The following is an 18,304-nucleotide window of genomic DNA, read 5'->3' as shown; positions in this document are numbered from 1 at the left end:
CACTTTGTTGGCAAAAGAGGCCTAAACACCTACCTCCCTAGAGCGAAAAGGCTAGCAATCGCACTGCTTATACCAGTGGCGGAACTTGTGGGGGTCAGTAGCGGCCTGGCAGGGGGGCCGGGGGGCCGGGGGGCCGGGGGGCCAGGGCTCTCCCAGCTGACATTTTTATAGGGACGCCAAAGCTTGTATAGGGCGCCGAAAACTCAAAAAAGTTTGATACGACCAACTTGTCTGTTTATTAGGTCTCTAGGAGGCCAGCAAAGACAAAAAAGACTCCATAAAATCCAAAACTTTATTGGGGCGCACGCCCCCATACCCCCAAGAACATTCTCACTTCAAGGGCACGTCTTTGTGCCCCTTCAGTAATGTATTATCCAGACAAAACATTTGCACTGTTCGCAGGGGCGAAAATTGTCAGGAAACGTACGTAGTTAAGTTCTTTCGTGTGGAGAATACAGCACTCATAGTGCGCACAGACTGTGTTTAGGGCATAGTCATAAAAAAAGTAGTAGGCATAGTTTTTTCTTATGACTATGGTTTAGGGTGTCGGGGACAGTCTGTGTTTAGGGTGTCCGGATTCTAAAATTTTGATTTTCAACGAATTTCTTTGGCTCTGCTGGCCTTCAGAGACCTGCTCATGTGGGGGTCAGTAGATTTTGTCTCTTTGCTTCATTTCTCATGAAAGGACCAATTTGTCTCGACGATACAAAGATGGATGGATTCTTTTCCTTATTACAAAGTAATGAAATCCATTTTAAGACTGGAATTAATCAAACGTGCGTGAAGGATGCCTTAAAAATAGCAAAATTTTTAAACGATTTCAAGAAAATGATCGAAGAAATATTTTGACATGTATTTTAAGCCAATCTAAAGGGCGTGGTCGCAAAAATTTTCAGAGTTATACCAAACCTCGCAAGAAAGCCTCTTTTATTCAGAGTTATACCAAAGGCCTCTGACAACCTCTCGCCGGCCCTTCCCAATGTTGGTTTTTTAGTAAAATAAAGCTATTAACTCGAGGGTAGGAGGAGGCAAAACATATCCTGTCGCGCAACTGTGAATTTAGGATGTCCCCGAAGGCTAGCATATCCAGAATAAACTCATATCCACAATAGAAAATTAATCAAATAAAATATAAAGGCCGTGAGGGAGGCCTTGCGAATGATTCAAAAATTAATATGTGGAAGAATGAACACTTAGATAGTGCCTAGAAATCATGGATGTCGCAGTGGTGGAGTTCAGGGGGAGTGGCCCCATGTTGGAATTTTCGAAAAAAGTGGGGGCTCAGCCCCCCTCGTCGTTTGTGCATGGATATAGCCTAGAATCATGTAACGCAAAGAAAGCTATTAAGAATTGTCACTTCACCACAAGACACCTATTGACAATTAAACCAGAAAAGGAAAAAAGAGCAACTGACAGATTTAAACGCATAGCAAGCTTTATATGCATGAAAATATACACAAGTATGACAACTATAGAAAGAAAATTTCTGAGAAACACAAGAAAAAATGTGTCAATTCAAAATCCAACCAATGAGTCATTAATTTCAAAAAAAGTTCATTCTTATCGATGCTATAAATATTTTATATGCATTTTCTGGCCATTCTTAGAATGTCATATTTCAAAATTTTTCTCGCCGCCAACCATGGTGACGGCTTTCACTACACCCCAGAGCAATATAAACATTTTCTTCTCTCACTTGCAATCAAGTTTCCCCCCCCCCCCCTTTCCATGGTATCTATGTTCTGATATCAGTTGCCCCCCTTACACACAATCAATGTTCCAGGCTTCTCAACCCATGATTCGTACAACACATCAACTCTCGTCATGTTCAGATTGCACGAAAATAATTGCATTCAGATTGCAAATTGCACGCAATTATCACATGAAAAGAACAACTTACAAATTTCATAGAACCCTTCCTTGTTAAAATTTTACGACGAAATCCCTGCTAGAAATGTATGCAAAACTTTTGTTGGTTTCTTTAGTGTCTTTGCCCCCCTTCTTAGTAAAAATGCTCAATTCCCGCCACTGGCTTACACCCTTTTAAAAACAAATTAAGAACAAGCCAGCCTCAGATTTTCGAAAAAAAACCGCAAACATGATGAAAACTATACAAAAAATTCCGCAAGTCATCAAACATTTGAAACATTTTGAAAACACACCAAAATCTTCAAGCAAATTTTGCATGTCCTTTGCCCAAAATCTCAATATTACACATATTTCATACTTTCACTTCTAACTAAACATTCAGTTTCCTCATGCTAAATGTTCCTGTTAACAATTTTGCAATATTTTCCCCAAAATGGTACCCATAACTCTGCATGTTTCTTGATTTGTTTCCTATAATTCCGCACATGTTTCAAAAACTAGTACCGATAAGTCTGCACTTTTAAGAAAAAAGGTGTCCGTAAATAATGGCACATCCCTGCACCTCAAATCCTATTAAGGTTCCCCCTCCCCGAGTATGGCTCACAACATTAGGCATCAGAAATATTGGTTTTTAGGACTGAAACGACGAGGTGGTTCATATTAGTGGGAAACAATAATGAGCAGTGAGCACTGTTTCTTTCAAGACATTTAATTATAATAAACATATTAAAAGTTGTTTCGTTGGATATTCCTTAGAGTATAGAACGTCAGAATAAGGGTTCGAAAGAACACAATGGAAAATATATACCCAGTTGTGGATCGAAATAGGCCAATCAGAAAAACGCAAGCGCATGACGGGCATAGTTTTCCAATCAGTGCCACATGCCTATAGAAAAATTTACCACTGAGTTCAAAAGAGAAAACAAACTCCTTTTTTTTCTTTCTTTATTTAAAGTTGGTACAATTTTTAGCTATGCATACAAGCTAATTAAAACCAACTAATTTAAAATACCAACGCTAAATATAATATAAATCAAATATAACCGATGTTGCTAACGTATTCCTATCAAAGATTACAAGTACAATTAAACGATGTAAATTTTGAGATTTTTTTCTTGAATATTGATAAAGTAGGGGAGTACTTTATCTCATTTGGAACTGAGTTCCATATTTGGCTACATCTGTATGATAAGGTATTAAATCCATATATTTTGTAATGTGGCTCCGCTGTTTTGAATTGGGAGTTTCTTAAGTAATATGGACATTCATTTATGGAAAATATTACATCCATAAAAGGTGGATTCAATCCGTTTAATGTTTTGTAAATTTCTATCGCAAGATATTGTAAAAATTTTTTATGAGAAGTTATTGTTTTATTCTTTATTAAAAGTTGTTCGAAGTTGATTCATAATCATCATGAGCTATTCTCATGGCTCTTTCATGAATCCGGTTTATCCGGTTATTACTTTTCCTACTGCAAAACATCCATATAAGAGGACAATAATTATAACATGATAATATGAACGTTTTCATTAAAAGAATTCGCTTAGATTTGTCCATATACGAAGCAATCCTGGCTAGAGCGTTTACCTTTTTCCCAGCTTCTTTACAAAAAATTTAAATATGTTCTTCTAATCTAAGTTGTTGCTATTCCCAAAAGTTTAACATTCTTACTTTCTATTATAGTAGAACCATTTATTTGAATTTTAGATTCCTCTAAATTGGATCGATTGGCTTTAAATGTTATAAGCTTGCTTTTATCGCCATTGTGCACCAAAAAATTTCATAAAACCATTTATTAAGAATAGCGGCTTCCGATTCTAAGTCGTTAGTTAGTTCGTTCATATCAGTACTTGACAGCTAAATTGTATTATCATCTGCATAGTTGCATAAGTTGCTTTTGTTCAAATGCAGAAAAATATCATTTATGTAAATATTGAAAAGCAACGGGCCTAAGATTGATCCTTGAGGAACTCCTTGCTTTGTTTCCATCCAATCACTCAAATCTTAGTTTATTTTTTTTTTATTTTTCCTATTGCCTATGTGAATAGAGGTCTGATAGGATCTACTTTTTTCCAATATATTTTGCAGTTTTGACATGATTTATTGTTCCTCTTTGTATACTCTTGAATATAATATCCTTATTTCAGTAAACAAATTTTTGGTTTGTTTATATCATCACTGCTCCTGTTTTGTAACATTAAAGGCAAGCCTGCTGCCCTGCAGCCGATCAAAAACACTATTTATGTCCTTATTTCTTATGTCGTTCGACAAGCATTGCTTTTATACCTACAAGAAAAACTGCTGTCATCAGCGTACTTTGTAACTGCGGCGTTTTGAAAAACTTGTTCAGGGTCCAGTCCATTTTCAGTTTCCGCGGTACTGCTGTTTGCAATTGGAAAGTAATACTTGAACCATGAAAGTTCCCTTTTTCGAATTCCGTAGTATTCTAATTTCTGACAAAGATTTCTACGATTGACGGTGTCAAATGCTTCACTCAAGTCAATCAGTACCAAACCAACAAGCTTTCCATTGTCTAAACTGTTGTACGAGAGCCAGATCGGGTTCCGGGAAGAAAAGATTTGTATGATACAGAAATACAGTTTAATTCGATTTTTAGACAAAGCGAGCTATCCCGGCTACTGAGACAGCTCGGATGCCGTGCTCAAAAGGGATCATATAATCAGCACTCATGACAAACGCCTAGTGCTCCGTCCTCTGTGTGGAATTGTTTTTATTTGAATTTCAATAAATCGTCTAAAATAACGATGTCTTGAAAGTCAAATTCATGCTTGGAAAAGCTAGCAATCACTTGTGGCAAGAACCAAGCACAACTTCTGTGCCTTGTTCCAGTTCGTCAATCTGGTCTTCTCGAATAATAAATTGTATGTAAAATTATACTTAAAACGTCTTTCATTTCATCAAAGCAAAAACCATAACTAAGCAAAATACGCAGGCTTGATACAAAGAACCTTACCCTTAGCATAATTGCAAGAATCTTACCCTCGTTTAATAAAGATCTTAAAAGTCATTTCTTATGCAATCGACTGAGACGATTTTGTTCTTCGAAGGTTCCCTTTTCCTTTCGAGCGATTCTGTGGAGCTCTTGATGCTGCAATTGCAAAAGACTGGACGTTATTGATGAAGAATCGGGGCAAATATCATCACACATATGATTTTCTGAATTTTTCAATCTAGGTAACCCATCAATTAAACCTTGATAAAGTAAGTTAACAGCATATAGCATTATCATGAAAGTCACAATGTGCTTAAAAATACAAAACTTACGACTTTTTGATACAAAGTATTTGAAAAAGAAAAATTAAACTACAATTTTTACATATCTTTTTTGTGTATTGTATATCTATTGATATATCGTTTTCGTCCTTTTCATGTACGAAGAATGAGAACATTGTTTGCAGATGCAGCAAAATGCACGAGATGTTTCCTTGGTACCTTGCCTTACTTCTACTGCTCAAGCAGAATGCAACAAGGCTATTTATTCAATTGGCACCTTGCCGAAACTTTATCTTCCTCATTATAGACCCTGCCGTTGGCAAGTCATCATAACCGGGATTGCCACTGTCGTCATATTTTCATTGTCTTCTTTGTCATCTTTAGAACCTACAAGTATTCATTATCTTTATTGTGTCTTCTTTGTCAATGTCACTGTCATCATTTTGTAATCGTCACCATTCTTATTGTCTTCGTCATCTTCGGAACTTTTATTATTTTCATTATCTTCATGGGGAGGGGGGGTGGCGTTGAGGTGCAGGGCTGCAGCCACGCTCCAACAATAGCAAAACTGTGTTTTTTCTTTTAGACATAGGTCTGAATAAGAAACAACTAAATGACCGGTTTTCAATATGAGTTTGTTATTATGATACTGAATGTAATTAGACTTCTTTCTTTATTGCATTGCATGAGATGTATTAAATTAAAAATCTCATTTACCAATTGATTGTAGAGTTTTGGTGATATCTAACTGCACCTTCATTACATCTTCAAGAGAACCTGCTACACTTTTGGCAAACGAGTGATGGCGTTGCCTGACTCCGCGACATTTTGTTTTCAGTTCTTTCATTAGTGTGGCATCTGCATCCTGATTGGGAAACCTCCCGGCCTCTTGTTCGCTTTGATCTACTGTTCTTGCTAGGGTCTGCAGTCGCCGATCAACGTTGCCCAGCACCAAACTTGCTTCTACATCATAAGATGAAGCTCTGCTATTCTCCTGACCATACTCGAGTTGCTCCTGTGCAAAAAACATTATATCTCTTAGATTCGTATCAATTCAATTCAATTTGCTAATCAAGTTAATAAAAATATACAAGATAATTAAACATGGGTTCTTGTTTATACCCTAGGCATTGCTGTCCACAATAACCACAACACTTGATGACATTATTTTACAGACTAATTAGGATTATTTTTCATGCATGGATAAATAAGACGTTCCTTCATGATTATGTAAATATGTTGCATTTTCAAACAACTAGGAAATTGGTAATGAATATAAAGAGTTAGAAAGTTATGCACGGAAGCACAAAAAACGATTCTTAATTTTGATTTCTTTGAAGCAGTACTTACAAGAGGTGAGCACTTTTTCGCAAAATGTTTTCTCATTTTAGCACTCTCTGCTGGTCCCATTTGCCTTTCCATGAAAATGATTAACAAGGCTTGTTGTAGAGAAGCATTTGCCTCTGCGTTTTCATAAACACGCGTGAATGTTTCGGACATAAGGGCGATGTAGAGATTGATGCAAACAACGGAGACGAGGGCATAATAGGTACCAACAATAATGGAAGCCAGAATTCTGTGATACTGCACCATTGGAGAAAAGGGGATGTCTGCTGTGACGGTCATTAACCACGTGATATAAATCTATCAGATAGAGAAAAAAATCACAATTGGGCATTTAATAGCGTTATCGGGCATGTAAATGTTGGCAGAAAACTGACTTTGATCAAACTGTATAAGATTTGGTGACCCAGTAGCTCACATGTGAGTCATTCATATCATCTGTGCAAAAACATTGTAGCAACCGCCACCCACCCCCCCCCCCCCCCCCCACAAAAACATCGTTCTACATTCCCGTTAAAATTTTTTAGCAAACTTACAATTTCATCGAATGTACGAAACCTTTCTCCATCACCTTTTGAGATTTTATCGATATTTTTTGCATTTTCATCTCCACCAAACACGATCCATAAAATGCAAACATATGGAATAAAGAACTCAAAAAAGAGAAATGCAAATCGCAGTGTTGCTCCCACAACATGGCCTGTGAAAAGAAGAACTTGTTTTACAAAAACTCTTTAACAATACTGCAGCTTGTATGAAAATTTGCTTCAATGTTAGGGGAAAAGGTTAAGGCATTTTAAAACAGCTAAATATTGCCTGCCGGTGTCATATGCATTTCGGTCCGGGTTCTCAAACGCTTGGCAATTTTGGTTATGCAAAATCGTACCTAAACACTTAAACAATAGGGTACCAAAACGAATGGTGGAATTTAGCATGCAAAACGGTCCGGGTACACAAACGCATGGCAGCTTTGTTTATGCAAAATCGTACCCAAGCACCTGAACAAAAGGGTACCAAAACAAACGTGGAATTTCGCATGCAAAACGGTGCCGGTACACAAACGCATGACAATTTTGCTTATACAAAAACGTATCCAAGCTTTGAAAAAACAGAGAACAGAAACGAATGGCGGAATTTAGCATGCGAACCGGTCTGGGAACACAATTGTTCTGGTTCATATTATTCAGAATGTAAAGAACAATCGAACTATTTCTAGCAAGGAGGTACTAACAAGAAGTCGTGCTGTGATTTCCCTTGTTAAGTTTATGCAAAAAAGTACAACATTAATGGCTACTCCAAAGTTTTCTTGATCGAAAAGTGTAAAATTTTAAACTCAAGAAGCATTTTGTTCAATTTGTTAATTATAACGTGTCATAATATTGCACTACGATGAAGTCACATGATTTGAAACACATTGCGTTTCACAATGTTACATGTTTGCATAGGGTACCAAAACGCATATTACACCGGCTCCCAAAGAAAAGGAGCTGACACACTTTGAAGAGACTTTGAAGGGGATGTTTTATTATGATATACCGATTTTTGCAAAAACATCATCGTATCTCTTTTTTGAACCACTTTTGGCCTGTCATTCTTCCATGTGAATGGTTACAGAATCACAGACTGAGAAAGGATTACAAACAGAGTTCGTCATGAGGGCAAGTATCGTCAAATTTTTAAAATCTTTTTTAATCACCAACTCCCTTAATAAAGAATCCGAATCCAGCTATGCAATTATTCATATTTCCAAGTTTGGAAAAAAGCCTCAGTGCAAATAACTTTGGATAAAATATCATATCGTAGGAGGTGTTAAAACAAACCATAATTTGGTATTGGCAAAACCTGATGCACTTTCCTTGAATATATCAACAACAAAAAGACATGGTGTTTTCCTATAGACAATTTGACTACACTTCATTACACATGTGATTGCACTGTCAAAACTGCCGAAGGGTGGAAAATATAAAAATGTAGTTGGTGACTTGTAGGCAAGCAAGTTGCACTTTCTTTAAAATTTCTTTTTATTCTAAAAAATGAACTGCAAGGAAAATGTAATCAAAGACATATTGTCATTTTTAGGTTCATGCTTAAAATGGTTTGGGTTGCGTAAAGTTTAACAGGGTGAGATTTCAAGGCATTCATATCTGGTTCAGTTTTAAGAATGAATGGCTGAATGTAGTTATTGACCTTGAAGGGAGTGCTATTACAGAAGCATTAATATTTTGAACTATTACTTTCAACAAAGCAAATATTTCAGCACATATTAAAGCTTTTCATCTGCCACTATTCAAAGTTTAAAACATCAGCTTAAAATTTTTCCTAAGCTAGGACATGTATATATATACCCAGTTGTAGATGCGAGCAGATTACAGTCAAGGTTGCCAATACAAAAGAAGTGTTTTTCATGTTCAGATAGATTGATTCTAGATCTGTTAGATAGAATAAAGACAGGGATCTGCAAATCTAAAAAAATTTCGCCATTTACTTTATGGTACAAATTTTACCGTACAATCTTCTAGAAACTGTTTACTAGCGTTTTTTAGAAAATGATGCACACATGTTTTAGATGTTGTTTAAGGTCTGCAAGACCAAGTAGGCTGATTCCACAGAGGAAAGGTTTTTTTCTGTTACTGGAAGAAAGAAAGTGCTATTTTCTGATTTTAGGCTGTCTCATACGTAGCCAGAATCACACTGGCACGTGAACTCAAAAATGACAGGACTCTTTTTGGTGGCAGCATAAGATGGTAGGAAGCCAATCTTTTGAACGGTCTTTTTAGTGCTGTAAACAATACTGGGGATTGACAGCAAAGGAAAATTTTGCAATGGCCTGTTTAATCTGACTTTTTGCAAAACCCAAGGAAATGTTACCGATCGATTGTAGTTATAGATAAACAGGGCATTTTTGCGGACCATCGAGCCATCGAGAAATTTGTGACTTTTCCTCTAACATACGATGAAATAACATCTTATGGATAGCCGTTATCCGGAAAAATCTTTCTTAGTTGATTAAGTTGCTTATTCAGTGATCAACTTGATATATACATAAGGTGATATATACATGCAAAGTAAACTAATGGGATGCAGAATAAACATACCGAGCAAAACGATGAATGCAGAAAGAAAAGTGAATGCCCGGCAGATCTTCATTAACCTGATGCAGACCATCATGATGCTAACACTCAGGATTATTTTGTAGACTTTTCCGGCAACTGCGACAGTGGGGTGCAGCTCATAGTATACCTGCCAATGCGAAAGAAGACACTAGTGCTACTCAGATCTGTCATTTAGCATAAGAAGAAGGCTTTTAGAGTTAGCATGAGGTTAGGAATGTCCCCTCAGTTCTTTGGTATTTCTGAAGACCCCCAAACTTTGCTTCAACCTTCCTGTCTACTCGAATAATTTTGAAATTCCGATTGAGCAACTTCTAGCAAAGCATGCACCTATCAAAAAGCAACTATAAGGGGCAAAAACAAGGCATATGTCTTGAAGGAGCTAAAAAAAGAAATTATGCATAGCATCAAGGCTAAAATTACAGCAAAGAAAGGGGTGAAGAGAAAGATATCCGGAAGTATAAAGAAAAGAGAAATAAAGTTATCAAACAGAAAAAATTGGCAAGAATAAAGGTTTATCAGGGAATAGAGATATCTAGCCTAATTAGTGATAAGCGCTTTTGGAAAACCTTTCAGCTTCTTTCTTCAAATAAATCATGGTAATAACAGAATGCTTTAACCAGTACTTGGCAAGTATCAAAGATTCACTGCCTATTTATCTCTATATGACTATGCCATCTTCTTATTGAAGGACCCTTTTATTGACACGCCCAGAAAATATGAAAGTCATTCCAGCATCGTATTGATTAATAGTAACATACGATATACGCAAATCTTTGAGTGCTAGTTAATCAGCTATGCTGACATAGCAAATGAAATAAACAAACTAGAAAATTCGAAGAAAACCAGCGGACAACTCTCAGTTAATATCATAAAGAAAACTACGGTGCTCGAAGAGCTGAATACTTTAACTCAATGGTCCTATCCTGCGAATTCCCTGACTTCTTGAGGGTGAGATATATCTGCAATCCACAAAGGTGCTGACCCCACCTTTTAAATCAATCATAGATCTATTAGCGTACCAACACAGAATGTCCAATGTTTTCGACCAATTTTAAAAAAGGAAGTCGTACTTTTTATTGACACTTAAATATCAAATCTTTTATGCGAATCTTTTATGCGCTTATAGAAAAAACTGTTAGGCTGAGCATGTAATCATCTGAGTGATTGAAAAAGTACGCGAGACTAGATTCGAAAGGTGTTGCGGGCATGATCTCAATGGATCTATCAAAGGTATTTGAGTGTATGCCTTAGGATTTGCTCATTGCTAAATTGAACACATAGGGTTTGGGATACAGAGCCTAAGATTAATTGAAAATCACCTCTCCTGAAGGAAATTGAGAGCAAACATAGGTACGAAATACAGGATTTGATTGAATACGAAGACCGGTGTACCATAAGGCTCTTGCTAGGTCCGTTACTCTTAAAAATTGTCCTCAATAACTTCATTTACGTTACTGGGCAGTCGGAGGCATGACATTTTTCAGATAGTAATACCATTTTCTCTTCTCTAGAACTATGAATCGATTTCCTGGCTTCAAACAAACCAAACGGTTGTAAATAAATCAAAATTTCAAATTATGGTATTAGTCTTGAATTCTAATAAAAGCATAGCCCAAGAGATAGGCGGATGCTCTTTTGATGTCACAAACAGAATGACCATATTGAAAAAGAGGGGGGGGGGGGGGTAACAATTGATTCCAAATTGAAATTTAACTAACATGCATAAATTACTACTCATTTATAACATCGCAGTTTAATTATTGTCCATTGATATGGATGTTTTGTGGATAAACCCATAAGAGAGAACTTCAAATTCTACACAATGACTATTCACACAAAATAACTGCACAATTCATAGTATTCAACTCAAACTAACCCTATTAGATATGGAAATGATAGTATAGTTTTTCGTGGCAGTGTCTTAATGAAACTGCATCTGCCCTTATCAGAAACAAATAAAAGTTTGGAGTGAAGAGGACTGCAACTGTCAAATTTTAAAAAAGATAAAAACCAGTGGCGGCTCGTGGGGTAAATTTTTGGTGGGGCTGATGACGTAATATTCGAAATCTAAAGCCATAGACATGGAACGCCAAGAATAATAAAAAGCATTTCCATTCTTTACTACCTCTAATCAACAAGGCTGTCATCATTTTGGAAGGTTTGATTGAAAAAAAAAACAAGTGGCACTATTAATCATGTATAATTTTTAATAAGCAAAGTAATAAACTATGTGAAATGTTGGTGTGCTCAAATTTATTTATTCTAGTCCGCTGGACCGTTTCTCTCTTCACAAAAAGGGGAGTTCGCGGGGGATGTCCATAAAAACATAGACAACTTGAATATGGCCAACCCTTAGACGATATCCTTTGCATTGCATATCATGGCAATTAAAAAATTTTTAAAGAATAAAAAGTTCAAACTGTTAATTGATCAATTTTCATATGCCGTGAAGCTAAAATTGTTCCAGTTGAAAGCCTGCATTGGAAATATGCTTTATGCCTTTGGAAGGCCTACGGCCTAGCCTTCCCATTACGAGCTTATTTGAAGATCAGCAAAATTAATTCTGATAAAGATCTAACTTGTATGCTTTATTTCAAAGTTTTAAAGCTGAAAATGCGAGTCATCGAAAACACGCTACTCTGCTGCGTTCCACTTCAAGAGCAACATTGCGTATCACATCACAACAACAAAAATTCAGCTACCGTTGAATTGAATTATTTGGGGCTAGTTGAAACTAGCCCCAAAGGAATGCAGATTCGAGCAGAATTGGCCAATCAGAAGGCAGTCATCAATTGAATAGTCGAGTCATGAGAGACACTTGATTGGTGCATTCTCCGCTAGTTTGGGGCTAGCCTCAAAAGCTCGGGAGATGGTTTCTGATACGCGTGTTTGTTCAGTTTTCGAAAGAACCGCGGGCAGTGGGACCTAAACAAACTAGAGAATGGACAAACAGTGAAACTCGAAGCAACGAAATTAGTGAACAGTGCTTAATAATGGACGTTGATTTTATTTACATTTATAAATCTAAAGCTTATTTTTGGAAATCTTTGGTGGGGCTGAGCCCCACTATCCCCAATACACGAGCCGCCACTGATAAAAACTTTCTATTCCATGTATGATATAATCTTATTACACGAAATAAAGAGGTACACCAAATAATGCGGAACGAATTAATGTGATCACAAATTAACGTGAATTACAAATTAGAGAGATTGGATTTCAAATGTGTGTTAATTAACGCAAACTTTTAATGCCAGCAAAACTTTTTTATCAGGATAACTTCAAATTCAGTATGGGAAGAACAACACAATTACATAAAAACTTAACGCCAAAGTGGATTGGAGATTTCAATAAAGGCATCAGTCACGTGGGATGAGCCTGAAGAATTGTACGTTTTCGTGACCCCCTGAAATGCAATCTATCGATTGACGGGGTTACCGTGCTTAAAGAAATTAAAATGAAATGAAATGAAAATGAAGTGAAAGATATCGAGTATCCCCTGACCGGAGAGTATGTGGATGACACAAAGAATGTTAGGCATCGAGAAGATGAAGATGCTGAAGAAGATGCTGAATTTAACATGTGGAAACAGTTGATAATGAGGACATGTAATGTAATCAAATGTAATAGAATGTATTTTTAGATTCTCTTTTACCTTGACAAAACGAGCACTACCCTCTGACTTACTGCCTGCCATCTCTGGGCAAATTACAATTTACTACAAATGGCAATACAATTTACTTTCAGAATGGAAAGAAACTTTTTAAATGTATTCGCTTTCGATTCCTAAAACCTGAAAAGTAGAATAACTGTTATGAATGCATGTTAGGTTATGAAAGCTTCGCACGCCGTCGGTAGATCTTTCGTAGTGGGCTGCGCCGATAGAATTGAAATAAATATATAGATTTATCCAGCCTATTCTAAGTGAGTAAACTAACATTACCCATCTATTGTTCTGTTTTACTTGCTTGAGCATGTGCATAGAACAGGATCATTACTGCGCATGCTCATTGATTGTGAAAAGACGAGATAGAATTGACAAAAATTGATTGAATTATGAATCGTCAAAAGCAGAATTTGATGAAGTGACGTAATTCTGGGTACCAGACAGCAAGAAGAAAGAAAAGCGAATAGCGCACCTCGGCAGCGGCAACAGCAAGAACGCTGACGTGGCAGCACCATTCATAGACGCTCCATCCGATATTTCTGGAGTAGCTTCCTCTAAATCCCCAAACTCGTTGTATTTCACTTTCAACGTACTTTCGCTCTTCTGGCCATTTCGGATGGCAGCTTTCTAGTTCATCTTCTAGATTGTGTATTGCCCATTTGCGCCATCTTGAATCAATTTTTCGCATGAGTTTGAACATAAAGATTTCCTTTAGAGAAAATTTGATCAAAACAATGACGAAATGACTAAGATATGAGTTATCTGCGCATAAGGTCTGGTCCAAGCTTGAAAATGACAGGGTAATTTTCAAAAATGAGGGAAAACACACCCTACCACCCCTTATATTAACACCCCTCACAGTGGCGTCGCCATAGGGTTGATTTTCCCAGGAGTCGATTTTCTAATTTCTCGAAATCCTTTGAAAAACCTTAAGGGGGGGGGGGGAGGAGTTGAGTTGGGCTGATCAGATCGATTTCGATTTTCGCATTGGCAAAAAAGCCACCGTTACGAAAAATGCTGCTTTAGAAAGTTACTTGTCAAAAAATTTCAAAATTGATAAAAAATACTAAAAGAGGATTTTCCAGTATGAGTATGAAGGTCGTGGCCGAGAAAATGTGGTTTTGTCCATTCCAGTTTTTTCGAGCTGGCGACGCTACTGACCCCTCAATTAACTGCGCATGCCCTGTTAAAGTTACCGATGGCATAAAGGACAATGAGACTTTTCAAAGCCCGGCTATTTCATTTGGAAAATGGCATTTTTGGCCATTTAAGCCGTGCTAAAAGCAACAACTGATGAATGACGTTGTTCAAGAACTGAACATAATCAAAATATGAGAAAATTCAAGTAAACCTAATGACAAAAATCTTCATTTCAAAGATATTTTTTGCATACATTTCCTGCATTTCGGCATCTTATGCATCTTTTCCAGATTTTATAAAATCCATTTGAGCTCAAAATTCCTCAATAGTCTCAATTTGATTTACTTCACATGGACTAGATTTACATTGATAACGTGACGTCTAAAAAGCAGACGTTTTTTAGAAAGCTTAATGTTTATTGTACATCATTTCAATCTTATAGCGGTGATTTTGTATAATATATTAAAAAAGAATCAACTTGGACTTCTACATGAGGTGAAGAACAAACCTTGAATGCAAAGTAAACGGTAAGGAAGAAAAATATTGCTTCCAGAACAATGCGCCAAGACTTGCTAGCCAACGGAGTGTGGAACTTTCCATCTCTTGGAATCAAAAGGGCAAGAATGACCCAGATAAGGGTATAAATGAAGTTGATGACAAGTTCAATAATGGACTTCTTCCGTGCAAAGAGATTCCACTTCACGTTAATCATCTTTTGGATTACTTGATGCATCACCAGATCTGTCTCTCTGTACACGACTATCATCTAACAAAAAAATTATGCTTTGATAATTCAAATACAAGTAATTGCACTGTAGTTCAGTAAAGACAGCGATAATATAATAGTTTTAAATGTCAAAAAACTAATGCAAATTAACTAATGCTAGGCAGTTTGTGATAAAAGATTTGTCTAACATGCCTTCACTTCTGACTCTTTGGAGCATGAAACTTCAGAACATTGATCGAACACTCGAAGTTAGGAAATATATATCTTCGCAAAAACCATGTTAGGAAGCATCTTAACTGAGAGTTTTTGATAAATTTTTTGAAATTTGAACTCTGGAGAGAATCAGAAGAAAAGCCAAATCAAGTTTCAAATACTTTTTTCGAAGCTATTTTAAAATGTTTTACAGCCAAAAAATTGTTTTAGAATTAATTGAATGGCGCAAAAAGGTTAACCCTTTTAATAGAGATGTGCAGCCAGCCAGAGAAATCCCCACCTCAACCTTAATTCAAAATTTACAGTTTCTATATCATTTGTTGTTGATCAATAGAGTTATCCCTAAGACCTTACAACAGAAGCCATGACTTATAGCATATTTTTGAAGGTACACTAAAACACAAATTGGCCTTGTAGCAAAGCCCTGTAGCAAAGCGTTATAGGCAACCTACTGAACAAACATCATTGTCTAACCTCCAAAGCATTTTTTGCGAAACTTTTGCTCTTATCTTTGGCGTTAACATCACTCTCCAACTGATCAAGATAAAAGTACTTCCTTCTCAATGCCTTATCGTCAATGTAAAATTGGGAAATGGCATTGTAAGCAACTGCAGGCATCTTCTCGACCATGCAGGCCAACGCTGAAGTTCCGTAGATGTCATATACCCCAGCGGGTGCATCGGCATCAAGAAGCGCTGTTGCCGCATGCGCGCGTCCTGAAAACAACAAACGTCATTCGGCATGGTGGACTGAATCTAACGTCCTAAAAATCAAATTGAGTGCGCATGCTCACACAAAGTCGACATGCTCACACGAAGTCTCACATATTGAGCTAAAGTTTCTGCCTTATTACCTTCTTTTAAAGGGTTTTTACAAATTAAGTGTACATAGTTGTTAATAAATTTTTATGATTGTAATCAGTTTCCATTTCTTATTATTAGTTAAAGTAGATTTTTTTAAGGTTTTGGCACGGCCCCTTGAAAGCCAGTCCGTGGATAAAATATTTAAAATGAAATGAAATGAAAATTACTGAAAGGAACGCGTTTGGGTCTCTTTATAATTGATGTTTTTTATTCAACAAACATTCCCAGTACCAATCTCTGTTTCCCATCTCTGACATATGTTGCCGATAAAATAAGCGATATGTTGCCCAATCGCATTACTTTTGATAAGGCAAGCATGCCACCAAAACCACTTAAAACTACCGAATTCCTTGTATGTAGATTCATACCCAAATGTATATTTAAAATCAACATTTGCAGCCAAAATCTGGGAGCATACCTGACTCGGCTGCAACAAAAAGTGGAGTCCTCAACTTGTTATCTCTCAGGTTTATCTGAGCGCCAAGAGAGAGTAAGGTTTTGATACTGTTCACAGCATCATTTTTGCAAGCAAAGTGCAATGGGGTTTGGCCTTCAACAGATTTTTCGTCGATGTTTGCTGTGAAAAACCAATGCAATTCATTTATCTCAACACAAAGTAGGCCTATTAAAATTCATAACATTAATTATGAAAATAAATCTTTGCTGAAACAATATCATCATTTTCAAAAGATTCGCACCTAAAAAATTCCGTTGGTCTTCTATTTATCAAGGCAAGGATTTTTGATGGTATATCAAGAGGAAGATGCAAAAAAAAAGAAAATAAAAATGCAAAAAAATGGAGAATAGAAAACAACAAAACTACCTCCATTAAGGACTAGAAACCGGATCATTTCGTGATGATCAACAGCGGCAGCAAGATGCAGCGGTGTTCGTCCATGTTTGTCTCCTTTGTCTAACAAGGCGCCGTTATCCAGCAAATATTTTGCAACGTCGATGTTCCAGTCTCGTGCAGCCGCATGCAGTGCAGTTTGCCCATATCTGAAAAGGGGTATACCTTTCTTTATCAAAGGTTATCAATAGAATCAATAGAAATATATCAATTGAAATGTGTGGAACAATGATCATAAAGCTTACATACCTGTCTTCGTGATTCACATTTGCTCCAGCCTTAAAAAGTGACCCAATGAAATTGATATCGACCTTTTCGTTTTCGTCCCAACTCTCTCCAAGCCTTGCAAAGTAGACCAATAAACCTTTGCTACTTGGCCTGCAGTTGTTTTCGTATTCATCATCACTGTCAATAGTTCCGTGCGTTGGCGCTTGCAGCCCGTGAGCCGAACTCGGTAGGCTCTCAACGGGTACCGGACCACGCCGGTATTTACTCGAATCGCTTATGATTTTCCTTCTCGTCGTTGTGTACTTGTTTTCGACAGATATATCCGCAGCGTCTTTCCATTTATCAGCAGATTCTTTTGTTACTTTCTTTTCATGCTCTTTGTCATGTTCACTGTTTGTTAAATCACTAGCGGAGGAACGAAGTCCAAAATATTTTGCTTTCTTCTGGAGACCCGACAAAAAACTTTCACTTGCGCTGCCGTTGCCTTCTTTTTCTTCCGCCAAACTTAATGACTCTTTTGGCCTAAATGAGACAGTTGGTTCTGACATTTGCACATTCTCTTCACTTCCACAGCTTTCGGCAGTTCCCTTCATTCCAGTAGAAGACGCTGTGTCAATTCTGATTGATTTTTCATCATCTTCTGTTCCATTTTTCTGAATCCCTTTGCTCTTAAGAGCTGAATATCTTTGTGGACTTTCGCTCATTCTCAACCAATATCACGTTGGCTTTACTCAGAACCAAGAGTTTTCTCATTTATCATCTTAGGCTCCAAATTGCGAAATTTAAGCTAGGCGAGTCTTGTACTAGCACTTTTGTCGTTTACAAACAGCAAATCGTATAAATTCCTTCAAATATATGGTCGTCTGTTTCTGTGAAATTTTTTGTTACTATCTGTTTCGCTTTGTTTAACTTCTGCACTCTATTTATGGAGATGCCACTTCTGATGCTAGTCTTTGCAAATCGTCGAAGCGGCAAGTTCACTTACGAATTTCATCAGTGTATAACAAAAGGCGCTCAACTCCAATGAACAGAGTCACCTATGCTTTCGAAACT

The 18,304-nt window shown here is 37.0% G+C and overlaps 1 protein-coding gene across 1 annotated transcript; it reads right to left on the bottom strand.

Annotated features, from left to right (window-relative positions):
- Positions 1-2,603: 2,603 nt before the first annotated feature.
- LOC135692509 (uncharacterized) lies at positions 2,604-18,262 on the bottom strand. Its single transcript, XM_065210662.2, has 11 exons — positions 17,273-18,262; positions 16,997-17,172; positions 16,592-16,750; positions 15,785-16,026; positions 14,879-15,136; positions 13,703-13,939; positions 9,546-9,690; positions 6,987-7,150; positions 6,457-6,750; positions 5,824-6,121; positions 2,604-4,981 (listed from the first exon to the last, which is right to left on the bottom strand). Exons 1-11 carry the CDS (start codon positions 17,953-17,955, stop codon positions 4,905-4,907), a joined length of 2,733 nt encoding a protein of 910 aa, XP_065066734.2. The 5' UTR covers positions 17,956-18,262; the 3' UTR covers positions 2,604-4,904.
- Between the last annotated feature and the right edge of the window lie 42 nt (positions 18,263-18,304).

The sequence above is a fragment of the Rhopilema esculentum genome, chromosome 3, assembly GCF_057945365.1.
Source record: "Rhopilema esculentum isolate cy_ngs chromosome 3, ASM5794536v1, whole genome shotgun sequence".
Classification (NCBI taxonomy): Eukaryota; Metazoa; Cnidaria; class Scyphozoa; order Rhizostomeae; family Rhizostomatidae; genus Rhopilema; species Rhopilema esculentum.
The sequence above is the reverse complement of the archived record's forward strand: the minus strand, read 5'-3'. Positions and strand labels throughout refer to the sequence as shown.